The following is a 14,557-nucleotide window of genomic DNA, read 5'->3' on the forward strand; positions in this document are numbered from 1 at the left end:
AAACACCAAAGGCTGCACATCGATCAGACACTTGGCATTTTGTAGTGATCTGTGGCCGCACACGAGGTGCAGTCGGATCATATATATAAACTGTATTGCAGAGGAGGTCAGTGCAAGAGGTAGACATGCACTACGCATTCACTAGCTGTTGTAGTTTAAATAGTAGCGGGAGAAGTAGCAGGGAGTGATGTGGTGGTATTGTTATTATAAGTATCAATCAATATTGGTAACAGAAATAAAATCAGTGACTAGGTGTGTAAGAAAATAGATACATGAGTATTGTGATATTATGTTTTGCGATATTGTATTGATTCTTCAAAATGCTGTATCGATTTTGAACTAACCTCTTAAACATGCGACGGCCTGACAGCGGATCCGGCCGCAATTCTGCATTTCGGAGATTGTAACTGGCTCAGTCTTACAGCTAGAGGAACTAGAAAACAGTAACCCCTGTATCATGATACGTAGCGTATTGCTAGATTCTTGCCAATACACAGCTCTAATAACTATGCTGCTAGAAAGTCTCATCATGCAGTAACCCAGCATCTTGTTGAAATTAGAGTCACAAGGTGGATTTGCATAAACACAGTCAGTAGAACATGATTTTGTGAAGAGATGGGGGACTGTTCAAAAAGCATCATCAAATCTTGAAGAAGTGCCAGAAAAAAAGGTAAACGAACAACAACAACAGAAAACAAACATCTTTTTAAGTAGAACAATATTAATTGATTTTTAGACTTGGAAGTGTTTGTACGTAATTGATAAAGATGATTTCATGTGTGCAGATGCTCCTCAGGTAAAGGTGGAAGGCAGTACTGTCAGAGCCAGGGGGGATATGATTGTTGTTGGATGTTGCAGATAACTCACACTGTTGTCGATGTTGTGTGATCCAGGTGCAGGAGGCAGTTCACGGTGTCACGATAGAGGAGTGCCAAGCCGCCCTCCAGAACCACAACTGGAACATCCAGAAATCTGTGCATCATCTAAAGGTGAGAGCATTTATTAGTATGCTATGAAAGAGCTTAATGCACTGCAGCCAGTTACTGAAAACCATATGTTTCTTATGTGTCTTGGTCAAACTGTGATTCTGTAGTAATCACAATAATACAGAGTTTTTAAAAAGGTATCGTATGGAGCCCCGGAACTGACAAAATGTCGTAAACGGTGATCAGACAAGTAAGAAATATAATTTAATCCTTGCTTTATAGTTAGATTTGATTATAAATAAACAAATAATAAAACAATTTGCATAAGGGCAAGTCAGTTTCCGACATTAACGTTGAACCCTGTACAACAGAATTACTTGTATAGAGATGTGTGTTATTTTATAGGGCTGTCAAAGTTAACGCGTTAACGCAAAATCGTTCTAACGTCAATAATTTCTTTAACACATTAACGCAATCAATCTTTCTGAGGATGTAGCGGGCTCAGTTTTGTGTCATATGAAACTAGAAAACCGAAGGAATCCATGCCATAATAGCTTCCTATCTGCCATGGCCATTTTCAAAGGGGTCCCTTGACCTCTGACCTCAAGATATGTGAATGAAAATGGGTTCTATGGGTACCCACGAGTCTCCCCTTTACAGACATGCCCACTTTATGATAATCACATGCAGTTTGGGGCAAGTCACAGTCAAGTCAGCACACTGACACACTGACAGCTGTTGTTGCCTGTTAGGCTGCAGTTTGCCATGTTATGATTTGAGCATATTTTTTATGCTAAATGCAGTACCTGTGAGGGTTTCTGGACAATATGTGTCATTGTTTTGTGTTGTTAATTGATTTCCAATAATAAATATATGCATAAGTTTGCATAAAGCAGCATATTTGCCCACTCCCATGTTGATAAGACATTAAATACTTGACAAATCTCCCTTTATGGTACATTTTGAACAGATAAAAAATGTGCGATTAATCATGGACAATCATGCGATTAATCGCGATTAAATATTTTAATCGGTTGACAGTCCTAGTTATTTAATGTTTCCTTTCTCATAATGTCTAGAAAAAACTTTTAATAAATAGTTTTAACAAAGCTAGTCTTTCTTTTTTACCAACTGGTTGAAGGTTAAAAGGAGAAGTAATTATTTAATTGATGTATTTTGTTATATTTTTTGACACATTTGATAACCTTTTACTGCCTTTTGTCACTTTTTGTACTCCAAAAAATAATTACATGCAATGTCAGGAGCAGATATTAATAATATTAGTCACACTGTTAAAAAAAGTAGGCCGCCTGTCACACAGGAAAAGGCAAACTGAGTTGGTAAAACACTGTTTTTGACACATCTGATAACCTATTATTGCCTATAGTCACTTTTTGTACTCCAAAAAATAATTACATGCAATGTCAGGAGCAAATATTAATATTATTAGTCACACTGTTAAAAAAAAGTAAGCTGCCTGTCATACAGGAAAAGAAAAACGGAGTTGGTAAAACTTTATACAAAGTAAGGGCCACAAACATTTCATAGCTGTAGTCCATCAAATTAAAGACCCTGTGAAGTGGACGTTTATGTTGCAGCACTGCAATTACTAAAAGAGTAGCAGAGTCCTCAGCGGTAAACACTGCTGTACTGCAGCCGAGTCCTCAGAGATCCAGATTACTGTATCTCAGGTCAGGCCTTTAGTCCTTTTCTGTAATAATTTTTCTTTTTGCGCAGGATATGACTACAAACAGGTGGTCATTCAAAGTTGATCAATGTCATTTTGACTTTATTGGTTCACATCAGGATATGATGACAGCAATTTTGTTGAACCTTAACTGCAGCAATGAGCCGGCTATAAATAAAGAAAGCATATAGACTCACTGATGTGTCTACAGCAGTATTCAGCTGCCTGCATTTGGGGCCACTGTGGCAGGATGTGTTTGGATGGCAGTGGGCACAAGGGAGCACTTGTTCTCCCTAATCGTGGTGGCAAAAGTTTAGAAACAGGACATTGAGCTTGTACTAAGACTGAAATAATTTTACAAAGTGCTCATTGGTGCTGCAATCACACTCGCATGAAGAAGTAAAAAGATGAATTCTTTTCTGAAACAGTACCTGACCGTGTGACCCTGCTTTATTGTCCCATGTCTTCCTACTCCTGGCTTCTTTGACCGATTGTTTTCATCTCTACAGGTGGAGCAGTTGTTCTGTTTGGGTCTGAGGAGCAGGCCGGAGTGTCTAAAGCTGCTGGAGATGTGTGACTGGAACCTGGAGGTGGCCAGCACTCATATGTTGGACAACTATGGATCCACAACAAGACAGAGGTACTGTATCCTCATCATGAATCCCCACACAGACTCTATTATAATGTTTAATAGGTTGTACTCTCTATTACTGGCCAGCAATGACTAATCATCCATCCAACTTATTTAACACTTTAGCGTTGTCACTTCATATGGCACCCAGAGCTTCTAATCTACATTTAAAACTTGGTCCAGACCTTTAGTCTTGCATCCGTAGCGTCTTGTCTGTCATTGTGACAGTAATGTTCATTGAGCACGTTTCTAGAAATTGAATTCAGTCATTTGTGACCTTGCTGCACATTACGGCATCAGGTCAACTTTGTCACATCTGTCTTTGGAAAACATATCATTAAAATCTACTTCCTAGCTGGTCTTAACTGCTGGAGATTTTCCCTCCTCCAAATATGAAGTTAACTGAAAAAGTTAACAGCAGGGAGACAGGCAGCAGTATGATGCAATGATGGTGTGCTCGTTAATGAGGCTAAGAATCAGATTTGGCAGCTAGACGGAGAAAGTTTTCTGCTTTGTTGATCTTATCTATAGGATAATGTATATAAAATGTATTATGAAATGCTTTTTAATACTTGAACAATTGTGTATTAGGGCTGGGCAATTAATCAAATTTCAATTACGGCTTTCAACGATTTATGAAAACAAGATAATCAACATGAATAGATTATTGTACCACATTCCGTTTCACAATGACACTCTCGTTTTGTCTTGTGTTATAAATCCAGCGCACCCCTTTACTTTACAGCGATGCGCTTTTGGCTCGCTTGGCGGGTCAGGGACGGCTGCTCGGTGTGGGAGGGTCCCCTCATGGGAACTCTCTCCGGGGCTAGCTGACCCTTGACGGGCGTATCATATTGGTGGTGCGCCACGACTGGCTCTATGTCGGTTTGGAAAGGCCCGGGGTAAAGGTGGCGCATTACGGCACCCCTCGCCGCTGAGTGCTCAGTGCACCCTCTCTCCCTGCACGGTGGGACTAGGCGCCCTGCTCCCGACGGACAACCTGGACCCTATTTTCCCATGTTTTTGTGTCTAAGTGACTAATGGGGACAACACTTTCTGAAATTGGTTCAGTATTGAGGGAGAACGCTGCAGACGGCAGCCGCTAAACAAGCTGTAATGTAATCATTTGGGGCAACCTGGTATGGTGAGTTTACGTCCACTAAAAGTGCTTGTTTTTTCCACTGAAAAGCTCAGATTGTTATTATAAGTGTCTGACAACATTATGGAAAGGACTTTACAGAGAAATGAAACGTTTTTCTTACCTTTCGCTTGATCCGGTCCGTTGTTGTGGCGTGTCTCGCTCGGAGACAAAGCCGATGTCCCGTGCCACTCCTCTCTCCAACTCTCACTCACGTTTCCACCGTTGTCTCTTCTGGCAACAAGTCACCTGACACAAAGACAAACAGAAAGCGAAAGTTAAGAAAAATGTTTTATTTCTCAGGAGTCCTTTCCATAATGTTGTCAGACACTTATTATAACAATCTGAGCCTGTCAGTGGAAAAACAAGCACTTATAGTGGACGTAAAATGACGGTACCAGGTTGCCCCAAATGATTACATTACAGCTTGTTTGGCGGCTGCAGCGTCCTCCCTCAATACTGGACCAGTTTCAAAAAGTGTCGTCCCAATTAGTCACAAAAACATGGGAAAATGAAAAATACCGAAGTTATCCTTTAACTTTAAAATGTAGGATACAAAATGTTCTTTCTAAATGCATGATGTTTACAAAGTCCATGAGTAATAAATAATCGTGATTATGATTTTTGCCATAATCGAGCAGCCCGATTGTGCATCTCACATTCAAAGCCTCGAGTGTGGAAGTCTCTCTCGTACGGCAATGTAAATATCATTCAAGTTAATTTAGGAGGATTTTGCATTTCATCTCATGATTTCCTCAATCTGATATGAAGCTTCTTTATATTTGCAGACGGTGACAGAGATCTCAAGCTGCCGAGCTCTGATTGGAACTTCATCCTCAGTAAAACATCACCAGAGGTTGAATCTGCCTTTGCCCCTTCCCATTTTGATGCTTCAGACACACCTCTAAATCAAAAGACTGTTATTGAACTATAGAAGAGTCGAGCACATTTTCACTGAACTAGCACAAAATACCAAACTTTAATATGGCTCCATTCATACTTAACATGGACAAAGGAATTTAGCCTGGGGTTAAAGAAGAAGACTTTGGTCTGAAAGAAATGTGATTGTTGCACTTATTATTGTAGACAGCCATCTATGACCTTTTCTAAGTTGTTCAGACACAAAAATGACACTGTACTTCAGTTCAATTTCATTTGATCTGCCTGAAATGTGTCACCCTAACTTGTTCCCTATAGAGTCACAGATCCTGGGTGTTACCAGACTGTGTCAGATCCACTTACTGGTATCCTCACTGTCACTATTACACTGCTCTTTTTGTTAATGTCATTTAAAAGCCAGTTTGAAAGTGAATCTGAAGAGGCCAAAATGGGTTAAATAGCACAATATACACAGTGGCACTTCTTAAAATAAAAAAATGGTAAAGTATGGACCTTTTTGTCAGACAATGCCAAGAACTAGTACCTAATTTAGTGAACAGTGTCAGGATTTACCCAAAACACTGTATAGTGTATACAGATTTGACCTCTACCAGGTAAAAGCACAGCAAAATACAAAACTAATTGGACCATTTACAATTATAAAGAGGGGTGTGGATATGATTATGAAAACTATTTGCTGCTGAAAGACTGGAGTCGAGGAAAAATGTGCAGAAAAAATACTACTGCAAAACAAACATTTAGACTTCTCTGCAATAAATAAAAGCTCATATCCTCAAGAATTTGCATAATAATAATTTAGTATTGACGCAGTGCTGCTAGTCGTCAAATGTGAAACCAGCCCACTGTTGACCAGAATCTAAACAATTAATGGAAATAGAAGATTCACTTCTTTCAAAGAGCCACAAAACTGTTTAATATATATTAAAAGAGTATACGCAATATACTCTTTTTAAAAGAGACATTTATGTTTGTTTACAACATATTGATATTTTAATATATTTTGAACACAATGCTCAGAGCCAAGAGAAGACTGTTATGTCTGTTACTGGGCAAGCCATTTTATTAATTATTTAAATGCGTCTTTCCTTGAGTTAAACACTGATTACGACTATGTGGCTTCAGAACAAAAAGCCCACACAGTCAGCGGGCGCTTCTTTCTACCACATATAGTCTTTCCTTATTCCTTCCCTCTGCAGACATAACTCCTGCGCCTCAGCTGAAAACTCCTGCCAGCTGGGTATTTTCTGCAGACTACGTTGGCAGCTAATAACAGCAACGCTGTGAAATTTACCCCAAGGCACAGATCCTGTCCCATAATCATCACTTAAAACCTCAACTGTGATATTTTGGTCAGCAGCTTTGGGGGGCAATAATTTAAAAACGGGAGGACGTGTCAGCTCTGTGTGAACTCGCTGCTGGGCACTACAATACATTTTTCTGACTGGGCATTGTCACAGTAGAGCCCTCGGCAATGAACATAGAAACCTTTTGGGCCTGTTAGATGCACTTAGTATGTGAGGACTCCACTAAAAGGAAGGGAAATAAAAGGCATTTCACATGCTTCTAAAATTCACTTTTCTGTGTCGAAAAACGTTCTGCTTTACAGGCATTTTATGGTCAACACATTATCCTTTGGTGCTATAGAAAAAACAAAACTCTTTGCCAACTGGTACCCAACTATTTAAATTACAATATAAATGGTTGTCCACATGGAGACACTGGCTTTGCCCCTCCATATGTCCACAAAAAAACCCCAGTATGTGACAGGTCTGAGCACAATCTGTTTGGGAAGAAGCTTCGAATGGCAAAACCTGATAAGGCTAAAATGTAACCAACAAGCCTGGTCAAATTAGGATGCTTTGAATTTGGAATATAGTTCTTAAGGATGTACAGGACTGATTTTGGATAACAAGCTAACTCCTGTGTGCAATAAGGCTGCTGTAGAACCTGTAACCTCCCAGTCTGTCCATCCATCAGTGCCATCCAGATGTGTAAAAAGACGTCATGATGTATCCTAGTAATTGAATGCACAGAAAACACTGTTTTCAGTACGAGTGTTTGGTGACTCAGTTTTCCTCCCCAGAGTACGATGAAGTTGTCCTTAAACACTGTGTTGTGGTAAAGCTGATTGTTAACAAATTGCGTAAGGACAACTTCATGAGGGCTGCCTCCACAGTCTGTTCATGTGTTGTTTGACTTTTTACCAAGCTGCTGTAGTTGTATTGAAGGACTGAAGTGAACCTTGTGGTGTTATGATCAACCCAAAGCAACATTATCCCGTTGTGGTGTTGAGACTCTGATGTTAGAAAAACCTCTGTTTAGTCTTTGTTTGCCAGATCAGTTTCTTTAGAAACGGTGTGCTATTTTTAGTCATTCATATTGTTTTTTGCTGTTTTTCCAACTTGCCATTTTCCTCTTCATTTGTATGAAATGCCTTTTTCATTGTTTCTCCCTTCCTGGGTTGATGGAAATGTTCAAGAGTTCATGCTGCCGAATTTATAAATGTATTTTTTATTAAAGAATTAATTATTTTTTACCTCTTTTCTTATGTTTATTAATATTTGTTTCTGTCATCCTAGTTATTTTTTATGTATTACATATAATACTGACTTAACTTTTTTTTGATCAACTTTTTTCAAAAATACTATACTATGACTTTGTTTTCGACATACTACAATTACTTTTTTTCCAACATGCTATACTATGATGGGTTTTTTTTCGACATACTATACCGTGACTTTTGTGATTTTTTTTTCGACATGACTTTTTTCCATAACATTTTTCAACAAACTATACTATGTTTTTTTTCGACATACTATGACTTTCTTTCATGACATTTTTTCGAAATACTATACTATGACTTTTTTTCATTAAGATTTTTGTCATACTATACTATGACTTTAATAGAACTTGTCGACATACTATACTATGACTTTTTTTCATGAACTTTTTCGACAAACTTGACTTTTTTCATGAACTTTTTCGACATACTTTACTATGACTTTTTTTCATAAAAGTTTTCAACATACTATATGACTTTTTTTCATGAAATTTTTCGACATACTATATTATGACTTTCATAAAACTTGTCGACATACTAGACCATGACATTTTACTATGACTCTTTTTCATTAAAGTTTTCGACATACTATATTACTTTTTTTCATGAAACTTTTCGACATACTGTACTATGACTTTTTTTCATGAAACTTTTCGACATACTATACTATGACTATTTTTCATGAAACTTTTCGACATACTATACTATGACTATTTTTCATGAAATTTTTCGACATAGTATACTATGACTTTCTTTCGACATACTATACTATGTTTTTTTTGACATACTATACTATGACTTTCTTTCATGGAATTTTTCACAGTATAGCATGTTGAATAGAAATTCATTGTATAGCTTGTCGAAAAATGGCAAAAAAGGTCATAGTATAGCATGTCAAAAAAAATCATAATATAGTATGTTAAAAAAAAGTCATAGTATAGTATGTCGAAAAACATTAAAAAGTAATAGCATAACATGTCGAAAAAAAAGTCTGCCTCTGATTCTGGCTCACGACCAACAGCCTAACGTTGCCCAGGCTTGCTCCTCTCCACACACACACAGAAGACCTGGGTCTGAGGGAAGAGCAAACAACACCGGCAATAAACACCCGAGCCACCTGGGGTCACGGACGTTGACCGCAAACATTCTCCACGTGAGTGACTAACTGATGCCACTTTGGCACTTTCCGCACCAGGTTCCTTTAACTCCCACTTCCTCTACAGGTATGGATTGTGTCTCTCAGCAGCCTTAACTGAGAGGCACAGTGTTGCCTCAATAGATTTTAGTTGTTCTTCTCCTAAGAATTTTTGTTCATTATTTTAATGAATCTTACCATTTTAAGCCCGGTGATGAATAGACTACTCTAATATAAATGTACGTCTGCCTCGTCTGAAAAACAGACCGAACAGCCCATCATGAACAATCTCAAAACACAGCCTCCTGAAATCGCAGATAAAGACATAATCCATATGCAATCATAACTAACATAAATATGGCTGTTTTTAATGTAAGGCCATTATCCAACAAATCATTTTCTATAAACGACCTGCAAACAACAAGCTAGACTGTCTATTCCTCATGGAAACCTGGTTGGGTGTGGATGCATCAGCAACACTTAAAGAAGCCTGTCCCGCAAATGATGTGTTCTCCCATTCCTGTAGAGAAGGTAGGAAAGGTAGAGAACAGCTGCAATACTTACTGAAACTCTAAAGGGTAGAGACATTTGGCTTTGGAACATGCAGTAACTTTTAACTGTCAGCCGACAATGTTGTCAGTAATAATCAGACCATCAAAACTATGTATCTCTATCTCTTTTTTTGGTTGAATTCTCAGAATTTGAAATGCATCCACACTAAATATGATACTTCAAATTCAATGGTGATTTTAACATACATAAACAGATAAAGAGAAGGAATTTTTAAATGTATTAGTGTGTGGATTTTGAACAACATGTTCATGAGCCAACTCATAACTTAGGTCACACTTTGGACCTAGTAATTCCATATGGGCTGAACATAAATGTTTCTTCTGTTGTTGACTTGGCTCTCTCAGACCACCATTGTGTATTTTCTTTTATGCTTGCACATATTACCAACTTCTATAGAGCAAGTGGTAAAAAAACTCAGTTTTCTTACTCCTTAAAATGACCTCAAACTTCTTAGCACATATTGCCAGTTACCAGAATACATCTCCCTCCTCAATTGACAGTCTCCTCAATGCATTTAAAAATAAGTTGGCTACAGTCCTTGATGCTGTTATGCCGACATACTATACTATGACTTTTTCATGACATGTTTTAATGTGATATTTTATCACCTTTTTATGATATACTACATTATGACTGACATTTTTATGACATACCCTTTTATGATTAGTTATGCCTTTTCATGGCATACTATATTATTACTTATTTATGCCTTTTATTACATACTATATGCTTTTTTTAATGACACTACATTTTGGTGGGTTTTAACTATCTATTTTAACCAGATAAAGGACGTGGATTTAATTTGTTTTTAAGAACAGTTTTCAGCAGTGACTACAGTCTAAAGTTCTTATGGACTTGTCAATGGTGTTATGTGTAACTTGTAAACATGACCACACACTGCTACAACAGAACTTTCAACGTTTTAAAAAAAAAAGGATGAAACTTACCTTGGGATTTTCTCCCGTTGCAATGTCCATGCGATGTATATTTCCATTGACTATTTTTAATGTCTTTTGGGAACGTGCCTCGTATTTTAGAGAAGGAACAACCACACCTGAGCCACCTGGGTTCACCTGGACGTTGACTGCAAACATTCTCCACGTGAGTAACTAAGTGATGATTGGAAACACCTGTGTCACTTTGGACAGGTTCCGTCTGCACACAGGAGGGTGAAAAGAGGAGATGTCAACGCGTCATCAACGCATGGTGCGTGGTCTGCACTCGCACACCACATTTTACGCACAAACCGCAGCTCCAGTTAAACTGCGCATGTGTCAAACCCTGCACCCCATGACCCGCGTCCTTACCTCCTTCAACAGGCATTGCCGACTCCCTCTACAGGTAGTGATTGTGTCTGCGGTGGAAAAGTCAAAAAAATTACCTCCCATTGTCTTTTCCTAACCCCTTTTCGTCAGGAGGTCAAGAAAAGATGTGAAGGAGAATTCATAAAGATTTAGGAAAAGACAACCGTGGTGTTGAGAGACTGCACTTCACTAGGCTCCGTAATTATGATGCGATGGCGGCGGATGTTAGTGACGCAGGTCGGCCTCGGTGAAACTACAATGTCCTGAAGATGGACTACAAAAGACGCTACTTCTCCCCCTCGTGCCTAAATAGGTCTTTCTGTGACGAGCTGCTTCACCTGCAGTTTGTGAAAGAGATACAGCAGGTTCTTCTGCTGCTGTAAAACACTCTATCAACATATAATAAAGGATTATCTGACATAACTTGGACAACCCGTGAAAAATATCACTTCATTACCAATGAAAATAATATGCAAGATAAGCATATTGGTAATGGTTTTTATGAACGGCAGAATGCTGCGTTGGTTTAGAACTTGCAGCCTCAAGGAATTGTGGGGTGGCATTATCAAAATATATAAAATTAAGTGTAAGTTTGGAGCGTTATTTAGCCTCCTTTGCAACAAGTTAGTATGACATGTAGTAGGACATGGTTGAACCAATGGATTCCTTATGTTTTCTAGTTTCATATGATGTCAGTATCTTCACTCTAGCTTTAAAACTGAGCTACAACCTCCGAAAGATCGATTGGGTTTATGCGTTTGAGAAATTAGTGGTGTTAAGTGGTGTTATTATCGCGTTAACTTTGACAGCCTTATCTTTTTTTATGACTTCACTATGACTTTTTTATGACATACATTATGTCATTATATCATTATATCAACCCGCTGGTGACGCTAAAGGAAAAGTCATCACTCAAGTCAGTGAGATTCATTGTATGGGAAGCATGAAACAATCTGTACCAAATTTTGTGTCAATCCATCGAGTAGATGTCAAGATATTTCACTACGTAAGTGAAAAATTTGACCCTATGGTGGAGCTTAACAAAAAGTCAAAAGGACACCAAAGTCAGTAGCAGCAACTTATCTGATATTTGTCGAGATATTTCACTCTAGACCAGAGAGGTGAACTAACCAAACAACGGTGCCATTCCTGGAGCCTTTCCAATAGGGTGACTCAAAATGACATTTGTTGATTTCAGCCTCTTAAACCAGGATTTGCTGTTTTTCTATGTTGATGTTTATCATTGTAAATTTAACATTTTAGGAATTTGAAATTGAAGACTTATTTTTCACTATTTTTAGACATGTTGTATACTAAACTATTAATAATTTAAATAAAAATAATAATCGTCTGATAAAACGGTCATGAAAATCATTGTTAACCATAAATGTGCACATATAACCAGCTGTGCAGTGGATTGTGTTACACATCAGTAACTTTATAAGTAATTAGATGTCCTCTCCTTCCAGCAGCCGTCATGGCCTTTGTGTGCGTATGATGTGACAGATCGATCTAAATCAATTAGGCCATTTGTGTTTGTGATCATCGACGTTGCGACAAAGTCCGGCCTTGATCCCCCTGAGAAATTAGAATTCAGACCTTGCATGTGTCGACCGTATTGATCCTCGCAGCACAAATATTAATTGACCACCATATTGTATATTCATGTCAACACAACACCGAGCGCTTTATGGTTCACAGTTCATAAATTGTTTCTGACGTGTTAGGACCTAAATGTGCACATCACAGACTAATCTGTTTATTGATGATACGACTGGAATCCTAATGATGAAAAATGTCTTCGCGTCGATAAAACATAAAACTTTATTGCATAATAAAATAGGAAAAAAAAAGAAAGAAAAGATGGCAAAGAACTGCTGAACCTTCAGTCACACACTATCACTATCTATTTCTCCGATCTGCCATCACTCACCATCTTTCTTTTCTTTACACACACACATCCTGCTTTACTGTTGGACCCGAGGAACCTCTGCGTACTAATGAGAGACCCAGTAGGCCCTCCATTCATCTTAGTGGTGTGTTTGTGTGTACAGTATCATTACTCAGTCCCAGGGCAAATTATTAATGTCTGTTGTTCCAGTTGTTTTGGGCATTAGAGCAGAGGGCTCACCGGAATCCCCAGAGAACTTATTGTGGTTTTCACCAAACAGAAGAGGGCAAATGCAGAGAGGAGAGAGATAAAGCAAAAGGCAAGAAGAGAGCTGCCAAGGAAGTGCAGAGGAGCAGATAAGAGTGTACCTAGTGCAGTCTGGAAAAGAAATCACCCGGCATATATATTTATATATGCGTGTTTGTGTCTACAGTTGGCTTTATAGAATATGATTTCTCTCTTTCTCCCTCTCTTTTTTCTTTCTTTTTTTCTTCTTTAAGGAAAGTATATTTTTCCCCCAAGACTGTCTTTTTTCCTTGCTCGCCATCTCCTTTGTTGTTCCGAGTTGAAACTTTAACTCGGAGCTGAGCCTACAGCACAGGCACAAACCTTCAGTGTGCGATGGAGGGGGGAAAGAGAAGGATGACAGGGTGACGCTTTTGAAAAGTCAGACAGGAGAAAGAGAAGAAAAATATCACAAAAGGGAGGGATGGATTGATGATCACTACATGAAGATCCATGTCTTTTTCCCCCTTAATCTCTCCTTCTCTACCTCTATCTCACTCTCTCTCTGCCTCTATCAGTATGAATAATCACTGTAATAAAATAACATGTAAAATGTGATATAATTAGGGCTGTCAATCAATCATTTAATTGGGATTAATCACATGATTGTCTATGATTAATCAGAATTTTTTATCTGTTCAAAATGTACATTAAATGGAGATTTGTCAAGTATTTAATACTCTTATCAACATGGGAGTGGACAAATATGCTTGCTTTATGCAAATGTATGTTTATATTTATTATTGGAAATCAATTAACAACACAAAACAATGACAAATATTGTCCAGAAACCCTCACAGGTACTGCATTTAGCATAACAATTATGCTCAAATCATCAATCAATTTAGTAACATAGTATGATCTCATCATCATTAAAGTACTCTACTGAAAGCCGATACATGATAATAGCAAATTATGGAGCGTTTAAAGTTACATTCATATTTTTTTACCACTTGGAGGCAGCATAAACACTGACATGCTCTCACCTATTTAAGTTGATATGGCTAACATGTTCGCAAACAGCTGCTTAGCAGATACGTGGCAGCATTAGCATTCATTCGTAGTCGTAGTTCGTAGTTCACTCTCTTTTAGCTCTGGGTTTTTCTTTAACTCCTGAGGGAAATATCTGGCTCTAGCTGCTAAGTAGTCCGCTATGTTCACAAACTAGTGGCTAACTTTGTCTTTGTGTAACTTTTAACTTTGTGTTTAGTAGTTGTAGGTTAATATAGAAATAACTTAGGAACCATTGAACTCCCTCTTTAAACTCCACCTCTTTAAACTATTCATTACCTTGCTTCAATACGTGGTGTCCAAACCCTCTCGTTGCAACCCAGAATGTTAACTCATACCGAAATGAATCTCCCATAAGGCCTTAAAACATTACATGATGTAATCATATATACTGAGCGGCTGTGGAGCATGTCCTATCATTTGACATAGTGACACGCGAACGTGTGAGCGCCAGCTGTGAAATGTTTAGATAGCCGGGCGGTTATTGGGCTTATGAATGACTTTCTGACTGCTATA

The 14,557-nt window shown here is 38.2% G+C and overlaps 1 protein-coding gene and 1 long non-coding RNA gene across 12 annotated transcripts in view; one reads left to right on the forward strand and one right to left on the reverse strand.

Moving 5' to 3' along the window:
- Window positions 1–7,818, forward strand: part of tnk2b (tyrosine kinase, non-receptor, 2b) — a 64,744-nt gene extending 56,926 nt beyond the window's left edge. For all 10 annotated transcript variants that reach the window (XM_037787484.1, XM_037787480.1, XM_037787488.1 and 7 more), the window contains 3 exons: window positions 894–989; window positions 3,123–3,253; window positions 5,171–7,818. In XM_037787484.1, coding sequence (XP_037643412.1) covers window positions 894–989; window positions 3,123–3,253; window positions 5,171–5,177 — 234 coding nt within the window. In that variant the 3' untranslated portion in view covers window positions 5,178–7,818. The remainder of the gene's footprint in view (window positions 1–893; window positions 990–3,122; window positions 3,254–5,170) is intronic.
- LOC119498544 overlaps window positions 1–14,557 on the reverse strand; it is a 192,966-nt gene that overhangs the window by 4,329 nt on the left and 174,080 nt on the right. For both annotated transcript variants that reach the window (XR_005209127.1, XR_005209126.1), the window contains exons 5-6: window positions 4,507–4,631; window positions 868–983 (exon numbers count right to left, since the gene is read on the reverse strand). This is a non-coding gene — a long non-coding RNA (uncharacterized LOC119498544). The remainder of the gene's footprint in view (window positions 1–867; window positions 984–4,506; window positions 4,632–14,557) is intronic.

Source organism: Sebastes umbrosus, chromosome 12, assembly GCF_015220745.1.
Source record: "Sebastes umbrosus isolate fSebUmb1 chromosome 12, fSebUmb1.pri, whole genome shotgun sequence".
Lineage (NCBI taxonomy): Eukaryota > Metazoa > Chordata > Actinopteri > Perciformes > Sebastidae > Sebastes > Sebastes umbrosus.